At 35.8% G+C, this 21335-nt stretch overlaps 1 protein-coding gene across 4 annotated transcripts in view; it reads right to left on the minus strand.

The window, feature by feature from the left end:
• The window catches only part of LOC138306062 (synaptotagmin-7-like), a 446275-nt gene that overhangs the window by 311203 nt on the left and 113737 nt on the right, over nucleotides 1-21335 (minus strand). For all 4 annotated transcript variants that reach the window (XM_069246411.1, XM_069246420.1, XM_069246436.1 and 1 more), the window contains exon 2: nucleotides 5358-5643. In XM_069246411.1, coding sequence (XP_069102512.1) covers nucleotides 5358-5643 — 286 coding nt within the window. The remainder of the gene's footprint in view (nucleotides 1-5357; nucleotides 5644-21335) is intronic.

The raw sequence follows: 21335 nt of genomic DNA on the forward strand, positions 1-21335 counted from the left end.
GAAAAGTTATATTTGACAATGAAAATTTACAATTGAAGATATGACTTGAAATGTCTTATGAGAGTATAGTACAAGAAATCCTAGAGGGATCTTGAAAGAAATGACCTATGTTTGACAATGGAAAGAGGGATTTTTTTTTCTGGTTTTTAAACTTTAAATATCAAAATGCATGATAGCTGCCTGTTGGCCATCTTGTTAATGGATCTGTCCCAAAATGCCATATGTACAACTAGGGTCCTAGGGGAAACCTACCTCTGACATTTGAGACAGATCCATTTAGTACTTTGTGAGAAATAGAGGTAACACTTTTCAACAACCAAAATCCAAGATGTCTGCCTATCAGCCATTTTGTTGATTGATCAGAAACAAAATGAAATACAGTCAAATTTGTCCATAACGACCACTGAAGGGGAGACAGAAAAACAGACACTATAGACAGGTTGCCTTATATAGACAGATTGGGGCATTCATGCCAACCAGCGAGTAAATTTAACAGAAATATATTAAATCAAAACAGACCTGCTATTGGATATTCATGTATTTATTACCATGCATTATGTAATATTTTAATATTCTAATTGTGTCCATATATTTCCCCGATTTATGTTTGTTTTATTTTCTAATGTTTGGATGGGGCTTTCAAATGAATCAGAAATTTTGATCATAACAAAATCAACTCATGTTTAGTAGATGTTTTGAACATTGGTCTTTGAGGATTGTGATGCCAAAACAACACCACTCCTTTGAGACATTCAGATATACTTTGAGACAGATCCTTTATCTATGTTGAACATATTATTCTAAGTAAAATATTTCACAGAAATAACTTTTCAGCAATATAAAAATGACAAAAACAATAATTTATGTTTAGTTTTTAAAAATCAATTCTAATAATATCACATTCCCTAGAAACCATTTCCAGATAGTATTGTCACTCGGCCAATTTTATTGTTTCCTTTTTACATGGCTATTCAGTTAACAACAACAGATATTTTACATCATCCATACGACCGCCAGATAATTGTTTACGGCTACATTTTAATGTTTCCTCTTCATATGACTACTCAGTTTAAAATACAGATAATTTTTTTTCCAGAACCTCTACACAGACTACATGGAGAAAGCATCTCCTGATTAGCAAACATCACAGCTTTACCACAGGGACCAACTTAATCAAGCCAGGATTAAACCAAAGCAAATATCAATCCAAGGCCTATAACTCTGTATAATAGGCAATCAATCCAAGGCCTATAAAACTGTATAATAGGCAATCAATCCAAGGCCTATAACTCTGTATAATAGGCAATCAATCCAAGGCCTATAACTCTGTATAATAGGCAATCAATCCAAGGCCTATAACTCTGTATAATAGGCAATCAATCCAAGGCCTATAACCAGTATAATAGGCAATCAATCCAAGGCCTATAACTCAGTATAATAGGCAATCAATCCAAGGCCTATAACTCTGTATAATAGGCAATCAATCCAAGGCCTATAACTCTGTGTAATAGGCAATCAATCAAGGCCTATAACTCTGTATAACAGGCAATCAATCCAAGGCCTATAACTCAGTATAATAGGCAATCAATCCAAGGCCTATAACTCAGTATAATAGGCAATCAATCCAAGGCCTATAACTCTGTATAATAGGCAATCAATCCAAGGCCTATAACTCTGTGTAATAGGCAATCAATCCAAGGTCTATAACTCTGTATAATAGGAAATCAGTTCCTTAACCTATCATACAATTCTTTAACATTCATGTATAACTATATATCTTTATAAGCCAATTTCCAATATGATGTTGGACTGATGAGATACTGATGAGATATATACTTATCATTCTAATTACACAATGAAGTTATCATAGTTCTTTCACAGCTTCAAGAATATTAGGGCAAAACAAAATGTTGCAAATCTTTAAATAAATACTTATAGCATTCAGATAAAAAAAGGATTTGTTTTCATATTAAATTTGTGGCAGACCAACATTGCGTGGGTTGCCATACTAATTTTCCTAAACTAATTTGGCAATACAATGTGTCAGATTTTTATCGGTGTAATTTTTGATTCAAAAGGCTGCTGGCATTTCATATCAGTCACAGTGCACATCTGCTCCACTCGAATCAGAGCTCACATGTTCAGGCTGGGGTTTATTTTTTTTGTCAATAAATATATATTTTTAAAAAAGCAAGAAACACTATAAAATAACAATGATATACGGATAAGAATTTGTTCTTATACAGAAAGCCAAAATTCTGATCGTTTGCAGCCTCAAAAGTTATTGACTTTTGCACAATTTACTAATAATCAACATGCAATATGTGCAGAGATAGCCTGTAGGAAGCAGACATACTGTAGACTTATATAAATATCAGGAAAATCATTAAAATAGTAATGGCAGGGTTACAGTGACCTACTTTTAGTGTATTCCTTATTGTCTGCAAACTTTAATGACCTAGGTACATAAATCAAGTATGAAGATACAAATCATGTAAAAACAAAAGATCCCAGAGGGATCTTGGCCCCCACCTAAGAACGATCTTTGTCTGACAAAGGAAAGAGGGATCTTTTCTCTGCTTTTCAAGCTTTTACTTCATATTACTACACATGAAATTTGAGAAAGGTTCTTTGACTACTTTCTGAGATATTTAACAGTAACAAACTTCAATTATCAAAATCCTAGATGGCTACCTGTTGGCAATCGTGTTCATCGATCGTTACCAAAATGCAATATGCATAACCAGGGACCTAGAGGAACCTGCAAATAAAATTTTTGGACAGATCCCTTCAGTACTTTCTAAGAAATAGCGGTAACAAGCTTCAACTATCAAAATCCAAGATGGTGTCCTGTCCGCCATCTTGTTCACCGATCGGTCCAAAAATGCGACATGCACAAATAGGGTCCCAGGGGAACCTGTATATAAAATTTGAGAAAGATCCCTTCAGTACTTTTTGAGAAATAGCCATAACAAACTTTAACTATCAAAATCTAAGATGGCCACCTGTTGGCCATCTTGTTGACTGACCGGTCCCAAAATGCAATATGCACAACTAGGGTCCTAGGGGAACCTGTATATGAAATTTGAGAAAGATCCCTTCAGCACTTTTTGAGAAATAGCGGTAACAACCTTTAACTATCAAAATCCAAGATGGCCGCCTGTCGGCCATCTTGTTGACCGATCGGTCCCAAAATGCAATATGCACAACTAGGGTCCTAGGGGGACCTGTATATAAAATTTGAGAAAGATCCCTTCAGCACTTTTTGAGAAATAGCGGTAACAACCTTTAACTATCAAAATCCAAGATGGCCACCTGTCGGCCATCTTGTTGACCGTTCGGTCCCAAAATGCAATATGCACAACTAGGGTCCTAGGGGAACCGACATATGCAATATGAGAAAGATCCCTTCAGTACTTTCTGAGAAATAGCGGTAACAAGAATTGTTTACGGACGGACGGAAGAACGGAAGGACGGACGGACCACGGACCACGGACGAAAGGCGATTTGAATAGCCCACCATCTGATGATGGTGGGCTAATTAAAGCACAAAAATGGACAGAAATTTTATGTATAAATGTTTAAAGCTTCTGCATTGGATGTCAACATTGTCTTGTGTTTTCTCAGTAAATTGCTCTTGGTTATAATATGGATTTACAAGTGAAGAGACAAATGAATCCATACATTGTTAATTAACATCCCATGGTGAGAGTAGAGAACTGCTGTATCATTGTTCGGATGGCAGAAATCTCTATCACTTGTAAACTAATTAGGGAGGCAGGTGTTGATCAAAGGCTTTCTCTATACTAACGAACCATGGGGCTAGCATTGATCAGGTATTCCCAGACAGAGCTATATTGGAGGAGCCTGCCAATGTTAGGTGAGTATGTTGAAGTCAAAGGCCTGTATTAATACAAGTGATGTTCTAATCTGCTAATGACAGTGTAGCTATATTGATGTTTCTCTCGACTCCTTATCTACCATCTTATCTGTTTATGAACTGGACCTCAATCAGAACAGATCAATTATTTATCCTACAATCATGAAAGCTTAATCAAGTGTCTTCATTTCTGTGCAGTCCCAATCTGTACTGGTGTTAGCTGCATTATACACAAGTCTTACAAAAGTCACCTCCCTTACCAATGTAAAAGAGTTACTTCCCTTGGACTATGCACGTCAGTGCTGAATCAGTTTCAGACCAGACTTATTTTGTCCATTGTCCATACAGAATAGGCCATTGGGGAATTTAATATTCTCATTCAGTTCATCAATTAAATAATATAGATTCATAATAACACCCAATTTCATAATAGTTTTGTATGCAGACACCAGTAAAATTATGTTTTAATTGTTTTTTTATTTTTCAAACAATTAGTACTGAAGATCTCTCAAATCAAATTTAGCATTCTAAACTTTATTTCAATTGACATTTTTTTCACATTTTTTCCCAATCAAATTGTTTTATATGTATGCAACACTTATTACATAAACCATAATCATCTGTGCCAATCAAATCACTTCCTACGATAGACAGTTTACATACAAAACATCATAATCTACAGAGGTGTATAGATACCATGCAGTTTTCTAGGTTGGTCCTGGAACATTTCTGTCAGGCATATAAATATTGACTGTAATAAAATGATCAAAGACAAAACATCTGACAGTACATCCACACCCTGAGCTAGCTCTCAATAGAATATTGCTAAGGATTGCCACAAAGGATCCAGGAACATTATAAAATCAACAAACTTGTCTGAAATATTCATGATAAAAAGGTCACAAATTCAATAACCCAAGGTCATCCGGTACATGTTGCAGTTCAGAGAGCAACAAAATCTAAAATCGACCAGGCATGAACTAGCTGTTTTATGAATCCATGCTGCTCTGCTAAATATTGATTGTAATGTGCACTTTTATCATCAGTTTGTCACACATCAAAAAAGAAACTATCATGTTCACAATCTTTTGGCAATCCATTTTCTATGATATATTTATAACCCTTGAGTAGCTAAAAGACTAGAATATCTAATATGTTACACATTGGTTTGTTCCCCAATCAGTCACCATGGAAACAAGAAATCTGACCAGCTATGATTTGGTAGTCATAATTGTTTTTAGTTTTATTCAGGTGACACCACAGTTCACCTCACCAGTCTTATCAGAAAGTCAAGGCACTCTTCAGATACCAGATTCAGTTTAAACCACTAATTTACCTGATAAATAGCACATAAAAATAGCCGATGGCGGTCACCAAAGCAGCTGTGCTTTATTTTGATATCAATTTTTGTTTTGCTCTGTTGGATTCATTTATAGAGGTGATGCATTTAGCATCATCACAATAAAACTGGACTTACTTGATTGTCTTGCGGGTAACAATAGGCGACTCAGCCTTGCCTGGACCATTGTGACCTTTGACCTCCCATGATCTTTTGTTGAGTTGTCGGACATCATCATCTTGTACAGAGACGGGGCGATACTTTTGGGCGATGATATCCACCTTGCTCTCTTCATCGTCATCATCATCATCCTTGCGCCCAAAGCACCAGCTGCACATCATAGCGGTCACCAAAAGTACGACAAGGACGCCCATGGAACTGACGACAACCAGCATGATCTGCCCCATTGTGGCAGACGTCATGGCTGTAACATACAACAGTTTACCATTTACAATCATAAATATATAATAACAATGTTTTATGATGACAAGTTAGTTATACCTACAGAATAACACCCTTAGGCTACCTTATTTGGTAGTACTATTGCATATGTTTTTCAAACATTAAAACTGAAGATAAAATTGGCCTGTATAATTCCATATCTTATTTGTGTACTATTATAGGTACAGAAAATTGATGAACAAAAAAGACTGATGACTCAATAATGGTCAATACTGAAGAACAGAACTGACACTATTTGTTGATTGACAGGACAAATGTTATAGAAGACCTCCCAATACTTTAGTACCATTAGACTGATTTTGTACTAGGATTATCTGAATCTATCACGAGTAATTATAGATAGATCAGGACGGAACTATCTGTCTGATAAGTCATTTACCTCTGTGTAACAAAACAGCAAGTCTGTATTAACCAACTCTAACATAAATCTGTCTAAATCCTGGTACAAAGGGAAGTAACTCTTAAATTTCTCCATACGACTGGTGTAACAATTATAACTATGTTTAAATCTGATTTGACTGACCACTGACGTCTCACCCAACTGACCAGTCACCATGTCTGAAATAACAGTTATTAGGCTATTGAAGTCACTGTTTGGTAAAGACATGTCCATAAATGCATTGGTCAGTACAATAAGTGGTCAGTAAAGTTAGTGGTTTCTTCAGTAGGTGGTCACTAAAGTCAGTGGTCACCTGAGTCAATGGAGGGATATATCTACGGTTTTTAAGACAAATAAGGTCAGTGCCATAAAATATGGTAGCTATTTCATAGACTTATATGGTCAGAATGATGTAAATGTCACAAACAATAAAAGGACTCAGGACTCAATCCTGACCAATTCTGCACCGGAAAACAAAACAACCATCATCAAACTACACTCTGTGAATGCCACACGTAATTTTACATTGCCTTGTGTAATCCACTTCTTAAGTAGTACATTTTATCTCTTTTCATACCCTAAACACCCTAATAGTCTTATTAACATTCAGGGGATGCCATAAAAACCTGCAGCATTACTGAGTATCATTTACTTTAAATCATTTGCTCTCTACAAAAACAAAACAACTTCAAATTCATGTTCAATTATGGACTAAATTAAAAGGTCATCCCTCAAGCTTAGGTACAGAGATTGCTCTACACAGACAAAGTATGATATTTTCCTAGATCAGACAGAGAACACTGACCACATTAATGTAATATACTTTAGATCTTACACCACTATAAAATACATGTACTTTTATGTAGTTAATAAATGGAGTGAAGGGATTGAATTGTTATATATGTTTTAATGTCATATCCATGGTAGGAAAACACATGGGAATAATTGTCCCATCAAAGTCTCACACTTTGTCCTGCAGATAATGTAATAAAAGTTTCCTTCTCCTTAAAATGTGATAATAGTTCATCCTCAGAAGAAACCACCATCCATCAGCCAATGCCATATGCTAAGACTTGGTGATAGATCTGTGTGGCTTTTAAGGAACACTTATGAGTTGCATTTTCATGTTGTTCTTAAAATAATGATGATACCTAATAAACTACTTTCTATTGGCTAAATCAATAGAGTTACAGTTCAAAATTAGTATAAAGTTCAAACACGGTTTGGGGACAAAAGTGTACTCTATCTCTGGTAATCATGTTGCATACATCTAATTATTTTATGACCACAGTAAAATTACAAGTTTTCAATTTATTAACGTATTTTCCATCTAACTCTAAAACACCAATACATACTAGTAGAGGACAATTAATTCACACTTCATCACTAATTATGTAGTCTAGCACTGCCTCTAGGTAAAACTCTGGAAATTCCATTATCAACGTTTAAATACAGCCCTGTAAATTGTTATATAAGTCCTTAAAACATGTACATCACAGCTGGAGGTTCAAATGTAAGGGTTTTTGCACAATCTGAAAAATCAAACATCCTTCTCTCATTTATATCAAAAAATTCTCAGTTAATAACTACTAGTACGTAACCAGACAATAGGCCCATGGGCCTTAACGGTCACCTGAGTTAGAATATATAATGAAACAAATAATGAAACAAATTAAAGACATATAAACACCATATGCTGGGCCTTGAAGTTGGTCAGTGATTTACAAATTTGACTTTTTAGACTATGAAGAGTATTTGCTTCCATCAAACCTGTGAACTTAGAGGTATTTTTTGAAATTTTAATCATTTTGACCCTGTTTGGTCCTGCCCCTCTGGTCCCCCAGGGGGTCATCGAGGACGGATATGGATGTTAAAATGCTATATCTTAGGCTAACAATTCTTATCAAGTTTGACTAATTTCCTAAGAAAATTGGGCAAATAATGTTCACAAAAATGTTTTTCCTATATAAACTAAAGTAAACTTGACCCCTCCCCAGGAGGTAAAGGTCATATAATTCACAATTTTTATAAAACACCTTAAGACCTTTCCATCTTTAATTATTTGATTCTACTATATCCAGAATTTTAGAAGATTTTTGAAGTTTATTTATAGCCTATTTGACCCTTTTTTAGCCCCGCCCCTCTGCCCCGGGGGGTTCGTCAGGACCACCCCTGCGAATTGATGTTCATGAACTTTCATGAACCATGAAATGTTCATGAATGTTCATGAACTTTCTGTAAATGTTCATGAATTGTTCATTAAATTTTTCATACAAAGTTCATGAACCAGTTCATGAACATTGGTTCATGAAGTGTCCATGAAGTTTCATGAACTTTTCATGAATAGTTCATGAACATAATAAGTAAATATGGTTTTCATGAACTGTTCATGAACATCAGTAGATTGTTCATGAACTTTTTTTAATTCATGAACTATTCATGAACACAAATTATATGTTCATGAACTAAATTGAAGTAACTGGTTATATATATTAATTATGCTTTAAAACAAGCCTTGATTTTTTAATGCTAAATTTGTTTTATTTTTTTTTTCTATTTTTCAAAAATATGTGAAGCTCAAATAATATTTTTTTCATCAAATCAAAGAGAAGCCTCTTCCATGATCACATGACAAACAATCTGGCTTTTGATTGGGTGCTGGAATATAGGGTCATGACATCACCAGGTTTTAAACAGTGATGGAGGCATTTACAAAGAGATGAACTATGTGCAACAATTCTTAGGATATATTATAATCCAAAGGTTCATTTTATGGATTGATGACACAGTTTACAAGGTATGTTAAATATCCAATTATATTGTTTGTTTGATTTCAATTTAATGTGCATAGCATATCTTTAGGAGCTGGAGTTTGCATGTACATGTGTGTGCAACATAACATGGAGATCTTTGATTTGATTTCTACAAGTACACAAGCTAGTTTCATAGCCTGAAAGGTGTGAAACAATAAAGAAATGTAAAAATTGGTATCTAAAAGATTAAAAGGTTAATATATGTAGAATCTGTTTTTCAAAAGTCACATTTTAACTATTGAAACTTTCCATTTACTGGCTCCATTTGTTTGACAAGAAATGTTTCCAATGTAGTCAGAATCAGTTGATATACATGGTAGCTAGTCCTTTAATTAATAATAAATATTATATGGATACAGAAGCTATCAAATGTTACTTGTCATTTAAAGGGGTCAGGACATTTTCTTTCACAAGCTAGTAGCCTGAAATGTATGTGTACATAATATTGTGCTTAGACATGTTTAAGGAATTTACACACTGAGATTAAGGATGGACCATGGCCTCAAGGCCATACTTAGTGGGGATAGGGAGGGGGTACAGAGAAGGGGAAACAGCTGGACACAAAGGGCCATTGCACTTATATACTGCCAGTGTAAACTTCACCACTGAACTACAATAGACATGTTTATTCAAAATATTTGCTATCAAAGGAAATTTTTTCAACTCTCTTTAAAAACAAAACAGACTTATATATAACAATTATATATATTGTATGTAATGTATATGTTATTATGACATCTATTTATATATAATCTATACTATGAGTTTGCCATTTTCTCCTAAAAAGAAAATTCATTGCTTGAAAAATAAACATGTCAGCTGGAGACATTTTAAAGAATTTGTTTTTCAATATTAAAGTATGATTCCTGCAGTTGTAATTCATTACAAATTTTGATTCAGTATCAAACTGGTAATGATGCAGTTCATGAACTGTTCATGAACTAAATATTCATGAACTGTTCATGAACTAAATATTCATGAACTGCCATCAATTTTTTTCATGAACAGTTCATGAAGCATTGTTTACTATTTTCATTTGGCCATTTAATGTTCATGAACAGTTCATCAAATGTTCATAAACTGTTCATGAACTATTCATGAACTGTTCATGAACTATTCATGAACTGTCCATGAACTATTCATGAACCTGTTCATGAACTATTCATGAACTATTCATGAACCTGTTCATGAACTAAATATTCATGAACAGTTCATGAACTGTGCATGAAAATGCTGTGTATTATTTCCATTAGGCCATTTAATGTTCAAGAACATTCATGAATGTTCATGAACTTAGTTCATGAACTTTTGATGAATAGTTCATGAATAGTTCATGAATAATTCATGATCGATTCACAGGGGCAATGTGGATATGATATTAAAATGCTATCTCAGGCTAATAATTCTAACGAAGTTTGACTCATTTCCTATGAAAATTGAGCAAAAAATGCTCATTAATGTGTTTTTCCTATATAAACTATAGTAAACTTGACTCCCTCCCCAAGGGGAAACAGGAGACCCCATGGTCATATAATTTACAATTTTTATAAACAAACTTTAAGACCTTTTCATCTATAAAGTGTATTTCATTATACCATTTCCAGAATTTTAAAAGAATATTTTTGAAGTTTTAGCCTATTTGACCTTTTTTGGCCCTGCCCCTCTGCCCCCAGGGGTCGGCCTGGACCAATATGGATATAATATTAAAATGCTATCTCAGGCTAATAATTCTAACCAAGTTTGACTCGTTTCCAATGAAAATTGAGCAAAAAATGCTCATAAATGTGTTTTCCCTATATAAACTATAGTAAACTTGACCCCCTCCCCAGGGGGAAACGCGAGACCCCAGGGTCATATAATTCACAATTTTTGTAAAGGACCTTAAGACCTTTCTATTTATGAAAAGTATTTGATTCTACCATTTCCAGAATTTCAGAAGAAGATTTTTGAAGTTTTAGCCTATTTGACCCCTTTTGACCCCGCCCCTAAGGCCCCTGGGGGTCAGTCATAAAAAATTTGTTAATAGGATTAAATGGCCATCTCATACTGATAATTCTGACAACATTTGACTCATTTCCTATTACAAATGACCAAATAATGCGCAAAAATGTGTTTTCCCAATATAAACTATAGTAAACTTAACCCCCTCCCCAGGGGGAAACTAGAGACACCAGGGTCATATAATTCACAATTTTTATAAAGGACCTTAAGACCTTTCTATCTATGAAGAGTATTTGATTCTACCACATCTGTGAGTAAAGAAGAAGATTTTTGAAATTTTACTCAATTTTACCCCTTTTGGCCCCTCCCACAGCCCCCTGGGGGGTGGGGACCATATAATTCACAATTTTGATTGGCCTTATGCCTTAGAAGGTTTGTGGAAAATTTCATTGAAATTGCTTCAGCAGTTTTGGAGAAGAAGTCGAAAATGTAAATTGTTTACGGACATACGACGCACGACGCACGACGACGGACAAAAGGCGATTAGAATAGGTCACTTGAGACTTCGTCTCAGGTGACCTAATAAAAGTGGGAATCAATACTTCACATGTTTGTATGCATATCTGATGTTCTAGTATAATCAGATGTAATCTTATTTACACTTCACACAATCATGTTTAGTTGTGTAATATGACCATAAAATACTATAATGGTATTGTATAGAAATTCCATTAAATTAATACTTATTGGCTTCTACTGTCTCAGCAGATGTAGCCATCTTGCCCAGTTCTAGATCCCATATTATTGTATTTTGGTTGGCCTTCATGTATCCTATACCTATTCCCGTCCAGAGTGATCAAATCCTATCACTCCTTTGTTTATACCAGTCATTGATAACAAGTTTACTGTTTTATTCTTATACACGAACGTTTCATTCTAAGTGACAGACAGACATACGATTAGAAGGAATGAACAATTCCAAACACGGCTTAGAGACCTCACAACTAGATGGTGTCCATCATGGCTGACAACTGAATCAATCTATATTCATAAGCTATATACATGTACCACATCAATTGGACATGACAGGTTTTATTTATCTATCTATTAATCATAATCATCACTATATCCACTAAGATGACCAACAGTCTCACAAACAATGCTGACCAAACATTGCATGTCATATTCCATGTCAAAGATGTCAACAAGCCAAAGTCTTCATCAAGTCCAATGTTACAACAAGTCCAAGATTCAACAACAAAAGGTCTCACAAGTCAAAAGTTTCAACATGCCCAATATTTCAACAAGTCCAAAATTGCAATGAGTTAAATATTTCAACAAACAAAAAACTTTACAAAGGTATCCAAAACAAGAGATCCCAGAGGGATCTTGGCGCCCACCAAAGAATGATCTATATCTGACAAAGGAAAGATGGATCTTTTCTCTACTTTTTAAACTTTTTCAAACATACTACATATGAAATTTGAGACAGATCGCTTCAGTACCTTTTGAGAAATAGCGGTAACAAACTTCAACTATCAAAATCCAAGATGACTCCTTGGCGGCCATCTTGTTGATCAATCTGTCCCAAATCACAATATGCACAACTAGGGCCCTAGGGGAACCTACATGTGAAATTTGAGAAAGATCCATTCAATACTTTCTGAGAAATAGCGATAACAACCTTTGAATATAAAAATCCAAGATGGCTGCCTGGCAGCAATTTTGTTGATCGATTAGTCCCAAATCACAATATGCACAACTTGGGCCCTAGGGGAACCTACATATGAATTTTGAGACAGATCCCTTCAGTACTTTCTGAGAAATAGCGATAACAAACTTTGAATAACAAAATCAAAGATGGCTGCCTGGTGGCCATCTTGTTAACCAATCGGTCCCAAAATGCAATATACACAACTAGGTCCCTAGGGGAACCTATATATGAAACTTGCGACAGATCCCTTCAGTACTATCTGAGAAATAGCAATAACAAACTTTAACTATCGAAATCCAAGATGGCGGCCTGGTGGCCATCTTGTTCACCGATTGGTCCAAAAATGCAATATGCACAACAAGGGCCCTAGGGGAAACTACATATTAAATTGAGAAAGATCCCTTCAGCACTTTTTGAGAAATGGGGATATCAAACCTTAACTATCAAAATCCAAGATGGCCCCCTGGCGGCCATCTTGTTTTTCCTATCAGCCTCAAAATCTGTATGGCACAAATAGGGACCAAGGGTAACCTCCATGTGAAGTTTGAACAAAATCCCTTCAGTAGTTCTCAAGAAATATCGAGAACAAACTTCAACTGCCAAAATCAAAGATGGCTTCCTGGCGGCCATCTTGTTTTTCCGATCAGCCACAAAATCTGTATGGCACAACTAGGGACCAAGGGTACCCTCCATGTGAAGTTTGAACAAAATCCCTTCAGTAGTTCTCAAGAAATATTGATAACAAACTTCAACTGCCAAAATCAAAGATGGCTGCCCAGCGGCCATCTTGTTTTCCCGATCAGCCTCAAAATCTGTATGGCACAGCTAGGGACCAAGGGTAACCTCCATGTGAAGTTTGAACAAAATCCCTTCAGTAGTTCTCAAGAAATATCGATAACAAACTTCAACTGCCAAAATCAAAGATGGCTGCCTGGCGGCCATCTTGTTTTTCCGATCAGCCGCAAAATCTGTATGGCACAACTAGGGACCAAGGGTAACCTCCATGTGAAGTTTGAACAAAATCCCTTCAGTAGTTCTCAAGAAACATTGATAACAAACTGCAACTGCCAAAATCAAAGATGGCTGCCTGGCGGCCATCTTGTTTTTCCGATCAGCCTCAAAATATGTATGGCACAACTAGGGACCAAGGGTAACCTCCATGTAAAGTTTGAACAAAATCCCTTCAGTAGTTCTCAAGAAATATCGATAACAAACTTCAATTGCCAAAATCAAAGATGGCTGCCTGGCGGCCATCTTGTTTTTCTGATCAGCCTCAAAATCTGTATGGCACAACTACGGACCAAGGGTAACCTCAATGTGAAGGTTGAACAAAATCCCTTTAGTAGTTCTCAAGAAATATCGATAACAAACTTCAACTGCCAAAATCAAAGATGGCTGCCTGGCGGCCATCTTGTTTTTCCGATCAGCCTCAAAATCTGTATGGCACAAATATGGACCAAGGGGACCCTCCATGTGAAGTTTGAACAAAATCCCTGCAGCAGTTTTTAAGAAATAGTGATAACAAGCATTGTTTACGGACGGACGACACACGGCGGACGGCGGATGACGGACCACGGACGCAGGGCGATTTGAATAGCACACCATCTGATGATGGTGGGCTAAAAATTTAATAAGTGAAAGGTTTCAAAAAGCTCAAGGTTTCAACAAGCCTAAGGTTTCAACAATCCCAATATTTCAACAAGCCCAAGGTTTCAACAAGCCCATGGTTTCAACAAGTCAAAGATTTCAACAAGCCGGATATTTCAACAATCCCAAGGTTTCAACAAGCAAAAGGTTTCAAGAATCCAAAGATTTCAACAATTCAAAGGTTTCAACAAGCTTAAGGTTTCAACAAGCCCAAGGTTTAAACAAACCAAAGGTTTAAACAAGCCCAAGGTTTAAACAAACCAAAGGTTTAAACAATCCAAAGGTTTAAACAAACCAAAGGTTTCAACAAGGTTTAAACAAACCCAAAGGTTTAAACAAACCAAAGGTTTCAACAAGCCCAAGGTTTAAACAAACCAAAGGTTTAAACAAGCCCAAGGTTTAAAACAAACCAAAGGTTTAAACAATCCAAAGGTTTAAACAAACCAAAGGTTTCAACAATCCAAAGGTTTAAACAAACCAAAGGTTTCAACAAGCCCAAGGTTTAAACAAACCAAAGGTTTCAACAAGCGTAAGGTTTGAATAATCCAAAGGTTTAAACAACCCCAAGTTTTCAACAAAGTTTCAACAAGCCTAAGGTTTAAACAATCCAAAGGTTTCAACAAGCTTAAGGTTTAAACAAACCAAAGGTTTCAACAAGCTTAAGGTTTAAACAAACCAAAGGTATCAACAAGTCCAAGGTTTAAACAAGCCCATGGTTTCAATAAGCTAAAGTTTCAACAATCCAAAGGTTTAAACAATCCAAAGGTTTCAACAAGCCCAATGTTTCAACAAGCCCAAGGTTTCAACAAGCTTAAGGTTTCAACAATCCAAAGGTTTCAACAAGCCCAAGGTTTCAATAAGCTTAAGGTTTCAACAATCCAAAGGTTTCAACAATCCCAAAGTTTCAACAAGCCCAAAGTTTCAACAAACCCAAGGTTTCAATAAGCTTCAGGTTTCAACAATCTCAAAGTTTCAACAAGCCCAAGGTTTCAATAAGCTTAAGGTTTCAGCAATCCAAAGGTTTCAACAATCCAAAGGTTTCAACAATCCCAAAGTTTCAACAATCCAAAGGTTTCAACAAGCCCAAAGATTCAACAATCCCAAGGTTTCAATAAGCTTAAGGTTTCAGCAATCCCAAAGTTTCAACAATCCCAAGGTTTCAACAAGCCTAAATCAGGAAATTGGCTAGTCTATAATGTGGCTTTTGCACCCTTGGTCTATAGACATTTCATCCATAGATTCTGATCTTTCTCTCTCTATATATATATGCTTATCTTATATAACCATATCATTCTATTATCATATTGTACATATTTTCCAATGTTTAGTTAACTATTGGTCATCAGTACCATTACTAACTTTTTCACCAAACCATTTACATAGAATTGGTGTAATACAGACAGAAGGTGATATATAAACCAGACCAAAACTAACACACACAAAATCATAACCACGAATATGGCAAGCAGAAATCAAATACACAACTTTAATATCTAAAGAAATCAATGGGAAACTGAATCCATTTCCATATTTTAAAGTGTTGAAAGTTTCCTGTTACATGAATAGGAGGAGTTTTCATTACATAACAGCTAGCTGATATAGAACACAAGTATTGTATGTCAAAGAAGCAGTGAAGTGAGAACTCCATTGGCTTTTACAACAAACATTTTGTTAAACATTTTGTTTGAAGAGATGAAATTGATATTCACAGACACATATTTAGACATCCTTCGTCTCCATTTGTCTCATATTGTATATGATATGTACAATACTAAGTCATTTTCAAACTTAACTCTGTAGATAGATCTAAATACTTCCCCAGACTCTACTCTGTAGATAGATCTAAATACTTCCCCAGAACTCTACTCTGTAGATAGATCTAAATACTTCCCCAGACTCTACTCTGTAGATAGATCTAAATACTTTCCCAGACTCTACTCTGTAGATAGATATAAATACTTCCCCAGACTCTACTCTGTAGATAGATCTAAATACTTCCCCAGACTCTACTCTGTAGATAGATCTAAATACTTCCCCAGACTCTACTCTGTAGATAAATCTAAATACTTCCTCAGACTCTACTCTGTAGATGGATCTAAATACTTCCCCAGACTCTACTCTGTAGATTGATCTAAATACTTCCCAGACTCCCAGACTCTAAATACTCCCAGACTCTACTCTGTAGATAGATCTAAATACTTCCCCAGACTCTACTCTGTAGATAGATCTAAATACTTCCCCAGACTCTACTCTGTAGATATATCTCAATACTTCCCCAGACTCTACTCTGTAGATGGATCTAAATACTTCTCCCCTACTACTGTAGATAGATTTAAATACTTCCCTTGACTCTACTCTGTAGATAGATCTAAATACTTCCCCAGACTCTACTCTGTAGATAGATCTAAATACTTCCCCAGACTCTACTCTGTAGATAGATCTAAATACTTCCCCAGACTCTACTCTGTAGATAGATCTAAATACTTCCCCAGACTCTACTCTGTAGATAGATATAAATACTTCCCCAGACTCTACTCTGTAGATAGATCTAAATACTTCCCCAGACTCTACTCTGTAGATAGATCTAAATACTTCCCCAGACTCTACTCTGTAGATAGATATAAATACTTCTCCAGAATCTACTCTGTAAATAGATCTAAATACTTCCCTAGAATCTACTCTGTAGATAGATCTAAATACTTCCCCAGACTCTACTCTGTAGATAGATATAAATACTTCCCCAGACTCTACTCTGTAGATAGATCTAAATACTTCCCCAGACTCTACTCTGTAGATGGATCTAAATACTTCCCCAGACTCTACTCTGTAGATGGATCTAAATACTTCCCCAGACTCTACTCTGTAGATAGATATAAATACTTCCCCAGACTCTACTCTGTAGATGGATCTAAATACTTCCACAGACTCTACTCTGCAGATAGATCTAAATACTTCCCCAGACTCTACTCTGTAGATGGATCTAAATACTTCCCCAGACTCTACTCTGTAGATAGATATAAATACTTTCCCAGACTCTACTCTGTAGATATATCTAAATACTTCCCCAGACTCTACTCTGTAGATAGATCTAAATACTTCCCCAGACTCTACTCTGTAGATAGATCTAAATACTTCCCCAGACTCTACTCTGTAGATAGATCTAAATACTTCCCCAGACTCTACTCTGTAGATATATCTCAATACTTCCCCAGACTCTACTCTGTAGATGGATCTAAATACTTCTCCAGACTCTACACTGTAGATAGATTTAAATACTTCCCTAGACTCTACTCTGTAGATAGATCTAAATACTTCCCCAGACTCTACTCTGTAGATATATCTCAATACTTCCCCAGACTCTACTCTGTAGATAGATCTAAATACTTCCCCAGACTCTACTCTGTAGATAGATCTAAATACTTCCCCAAACTCTACTCTGTAGATAGATATAAATACTTCCCCAGACTCTACTCTGTAGATAGATCTAAATACTTCTCCAGACTCTACTATGTAGATAGATCTAAATACTTCCCTAGACTCTACTCTGTAGATAGATCTAAATACTTCCCCAGACTCTACTCTGTAGATAGATCTAAATACTTCCCCAGAACTCTACTCTGTAGATAGATCTAAATACTTCCCCAGAACTCTACTCTGTAGATAGATCTAAATACTTCCCCAGACTCTACTCTGTAGATAGATCTAAATACTTTCCCAGACTCTACTCTGTAGATAGATATAAATACTTCCCCAGACTCTACTCTGTAGATAGATCTAAATACTTCCCCAGACTCTACTCTGTAGATAGATCTAAATACTTCCCCAGACTCTACTCTGTAGATAGATCTAAATACTTCCCCAGACTCTACTCTGTAGATAGATCTAAATACTTTCCCAGACTCTACTCTGTAGATAGATATAAATACTTCCCCAGACTCTACTCTGTAGATAGATCTAAATACTTCCCCAGACTCTACTCTGTAGATAGATCTAAATACTTCCCCAGACTCTACTCTGTAGATAGATCTAAATACTTTCCCAGACTCTACTCTGTAGATAGATATAAATACTTCCCCAGACTCTACTCTGTAGATAGATCTAAATACTTCCCCAGACTCTACTCTGTAGATAGATCTAAATACTTCCCCAGACTCTACTCTGTAGATAGATCTAAATACTTCCTCAGACTCTACTCTGTAGATAAATCTAAATACTTCCTCAGACTCTACTCTGTAGATAGATCTAAATACTTCCTCAGACTCTACTCTGTAGATGGATTTAAATACTTCCCCAGACTCTACTCTGTAGATAGATATAAATACTTTCCCAGACTCTACTCTGTAGATAGATCTAAATACTTCCCCAGACTCTACTCTGTAGATAGATCTAAATACTTCCCCAGACTCTACTCTGTAGATAGATCTAAATACTTCCCCAGACTCTACTCTGTAGATAGATCTAAATACTTCCCCAGACTCTACTCTGTAGATATATCTCAATACTTCCCCAGACTCTACTCTGTAGATGGATCTAAATACTTCTCCAGACTCTACTCTGTAGATAGATCTACATACTTCCCCAGACTCTACTCTGTAGAAAGATCTAAATACTTCCTCAGACTTTACTCTGTAGATAGATATAAATACTTCCAAAGAATCTACTCTGTAGATAGATCTAAATACTTCCCCAGAATCTACTCTGTATATATATCTCAATACTTCCCCAGACTCTACTCTGTAGATAGATCTAAATACTTCCCCAGACTCTACTCTGTAGATAGATCTAAATACTTCCCCAAATCCATTTCCATATTTTAAAGTGTTGAAAGTTTCCTGTTACATGAATAGGAGGAGTTTTCATTACATAACAGCTAGCTGATATAGAACACAAGTATTGTATGTCAAAGAAGCAGTGAAGTGAGAACTCCATTGGCTTTTACAACAAACATTTTGTTAAACATTTTGTTTGAAGAGATGAAATTGATATTCACAGACACATATTTAGACATCCTTCGTCTCCATTTGTCTCATATTGTATATGATATGTACAATACTAAGTCATTTTCAAACTTAACTCTGTAGATAGATCTAAATACTTCCCCAGACTCTACTCTGTAGATAGATCTAAATACTTCCCCAGAACTCTACTCTGTAGATAGATCTAAATACTTCCCCAGACTCTACTCTGTAGATAGATCTAAATACTTTCCCAGACTCTACTCTGTAGATAGATATAAATACTTCCCCAGACTCTACTCTGTAGATAGATCTAAATACTTCCCCAGACTCTACTCTGTAGATAGATCTAAATACTTCCCCAGACTCTACTCTGTAGATAAATCTAAATACTTCCTCAGACTCTACTCTGTAGATAGATCTAAATACTTCCTCAGACTCTACTCTGTAGATGGATCTAAATACTTCCCCAGACTCTACTCTGTAGATAGATATAAATACTTTCCCAGACTCTACTCTGTAGATATATCTAAATACTTCCCCAGACTCTACTCTGTAGATTGATCTAAATACTTCCCCAGACTCTACTCTGTAGATAGATCTAAATACTTCCCCAGACTCTACTCTGTAGATAGATCTAAATACTTCCCCAGACTCTACTCTGTAGATATATCTCAATACTTCCCCAGACTCTACTCTGTAGATGGATCTAAATACTTCTCCAGACTCTACACTGTAGATAGATTTAAATACTTCCCTTGACTCTACTCTGTAGATAGATCTAAATACTTCCCCAGACTCTACTCTGTAGATATATCTCAATACTTCCCCAGACTCTACTCTGTAGATAGATCTAAATACTTCCCCAGACTCTACTCTGTACATAGATCTAAATACTTCCCCAAACTCTACTCTGTAGATAGATATAAATACCTCCCCAGACTCTACTCTGTAGATAGATCTAAATACTTCTCCAGACTCTACTATGTAGATAGATCTAAATACTTCCCTAGACTCTACTCTGTAGATAGATATAAATACTTCTCCAGAATCTACTCTGTAAATAGATCTAAATACTTCCCTAGAATCTACTCTGTAGATAGATCTAAATACTTCCCCAGACTCTACTCTGTAGATAGATATAAATACTTCCCCAGACTCTACTCTGTAGATAGATCTAAATACTTCCCCAGACTCTACTCTGTAGATGGATCTAAATACTTCCCCAGACTCTACTCTGTAGATGGATCTAAATACTTCCCCAGACTCTACTCTGTAGATAGATATAAATACTTCCCCAGACTCTACTCTGTAGATGGATCTAAATACTTCCCCAGACTCTACTCTGTAGATAGATCTAAATACTTCCCCAGACTCTACTCTGTAGATAGATCTAAATACTTCCCCAGACTCTACTCTGTAGATAGATCTAAATACTTCCCCAGACTTTACTCTGTAGATGTATCTCAATACTTCCTCACATTATCTCTGTAAAGTTGTTTAATTGTTGTACAAGATTGCTCAAATAAAATACAACACAGGATCATAACCCAAAATACTGCACACACACACACACACACACACACACACACACACACACACACACACACACACACACACACACACACACACACACACACACACACACACACCTCCCTAGCTGAAATTGAAACTTACAATCCACTCAAATCAGGAAAAGTTGAACTTCTAAATTTTATTGTTAATTTACTTAGTAGTGGACATGTTTATATTGAATCTTCTACAATTCTTATATATCTGTCCTTGTATAACAGTTCAACATTCTTGTATATCTGTCCTTGTATAACAGTTTAACATTCTTGTATATCTGTCCTTGTATAACAGCTCAACATTCTTGTATATCTGTCCTTGTATAACAGCTCAACATTCTTACGTATCTGTCCTCGTATAACAGTTCAACATTCTTATATATCTGTCCTTGTATAACAGCTCAACATTCTTGTATATCTGTCCTTGTATAAAAGCTCAACATTCTTGTATATCTGTCCTCGTATAACAGTTCAACACTCTTGTATATCTGTCCTTGTATAACAGTTCAACATTCTTACATATCTGTCCTTGTATAACAGCTCAACATTCTTGTATATCTGTCCTTGTATAACAGTTTAACATTCTTACGTATCTGTCCTTGTATAACAGCTCAACATTCTTGTATATCTGTCCTTG

Source organism: Argopecten irradians, chromosome 1 (assembly GCF_041381155.1).
Source record: "Argopecten irradians isolate NY chromosome 1, Ai_NY, whole genome shotgun sequence".
Taxonomy (NCBI): Eukaryota; Metazoa; Mollusca; class Bivalvia; order Pectinida; family Pectinidae; genus Argopecten; species Argopecten irradians.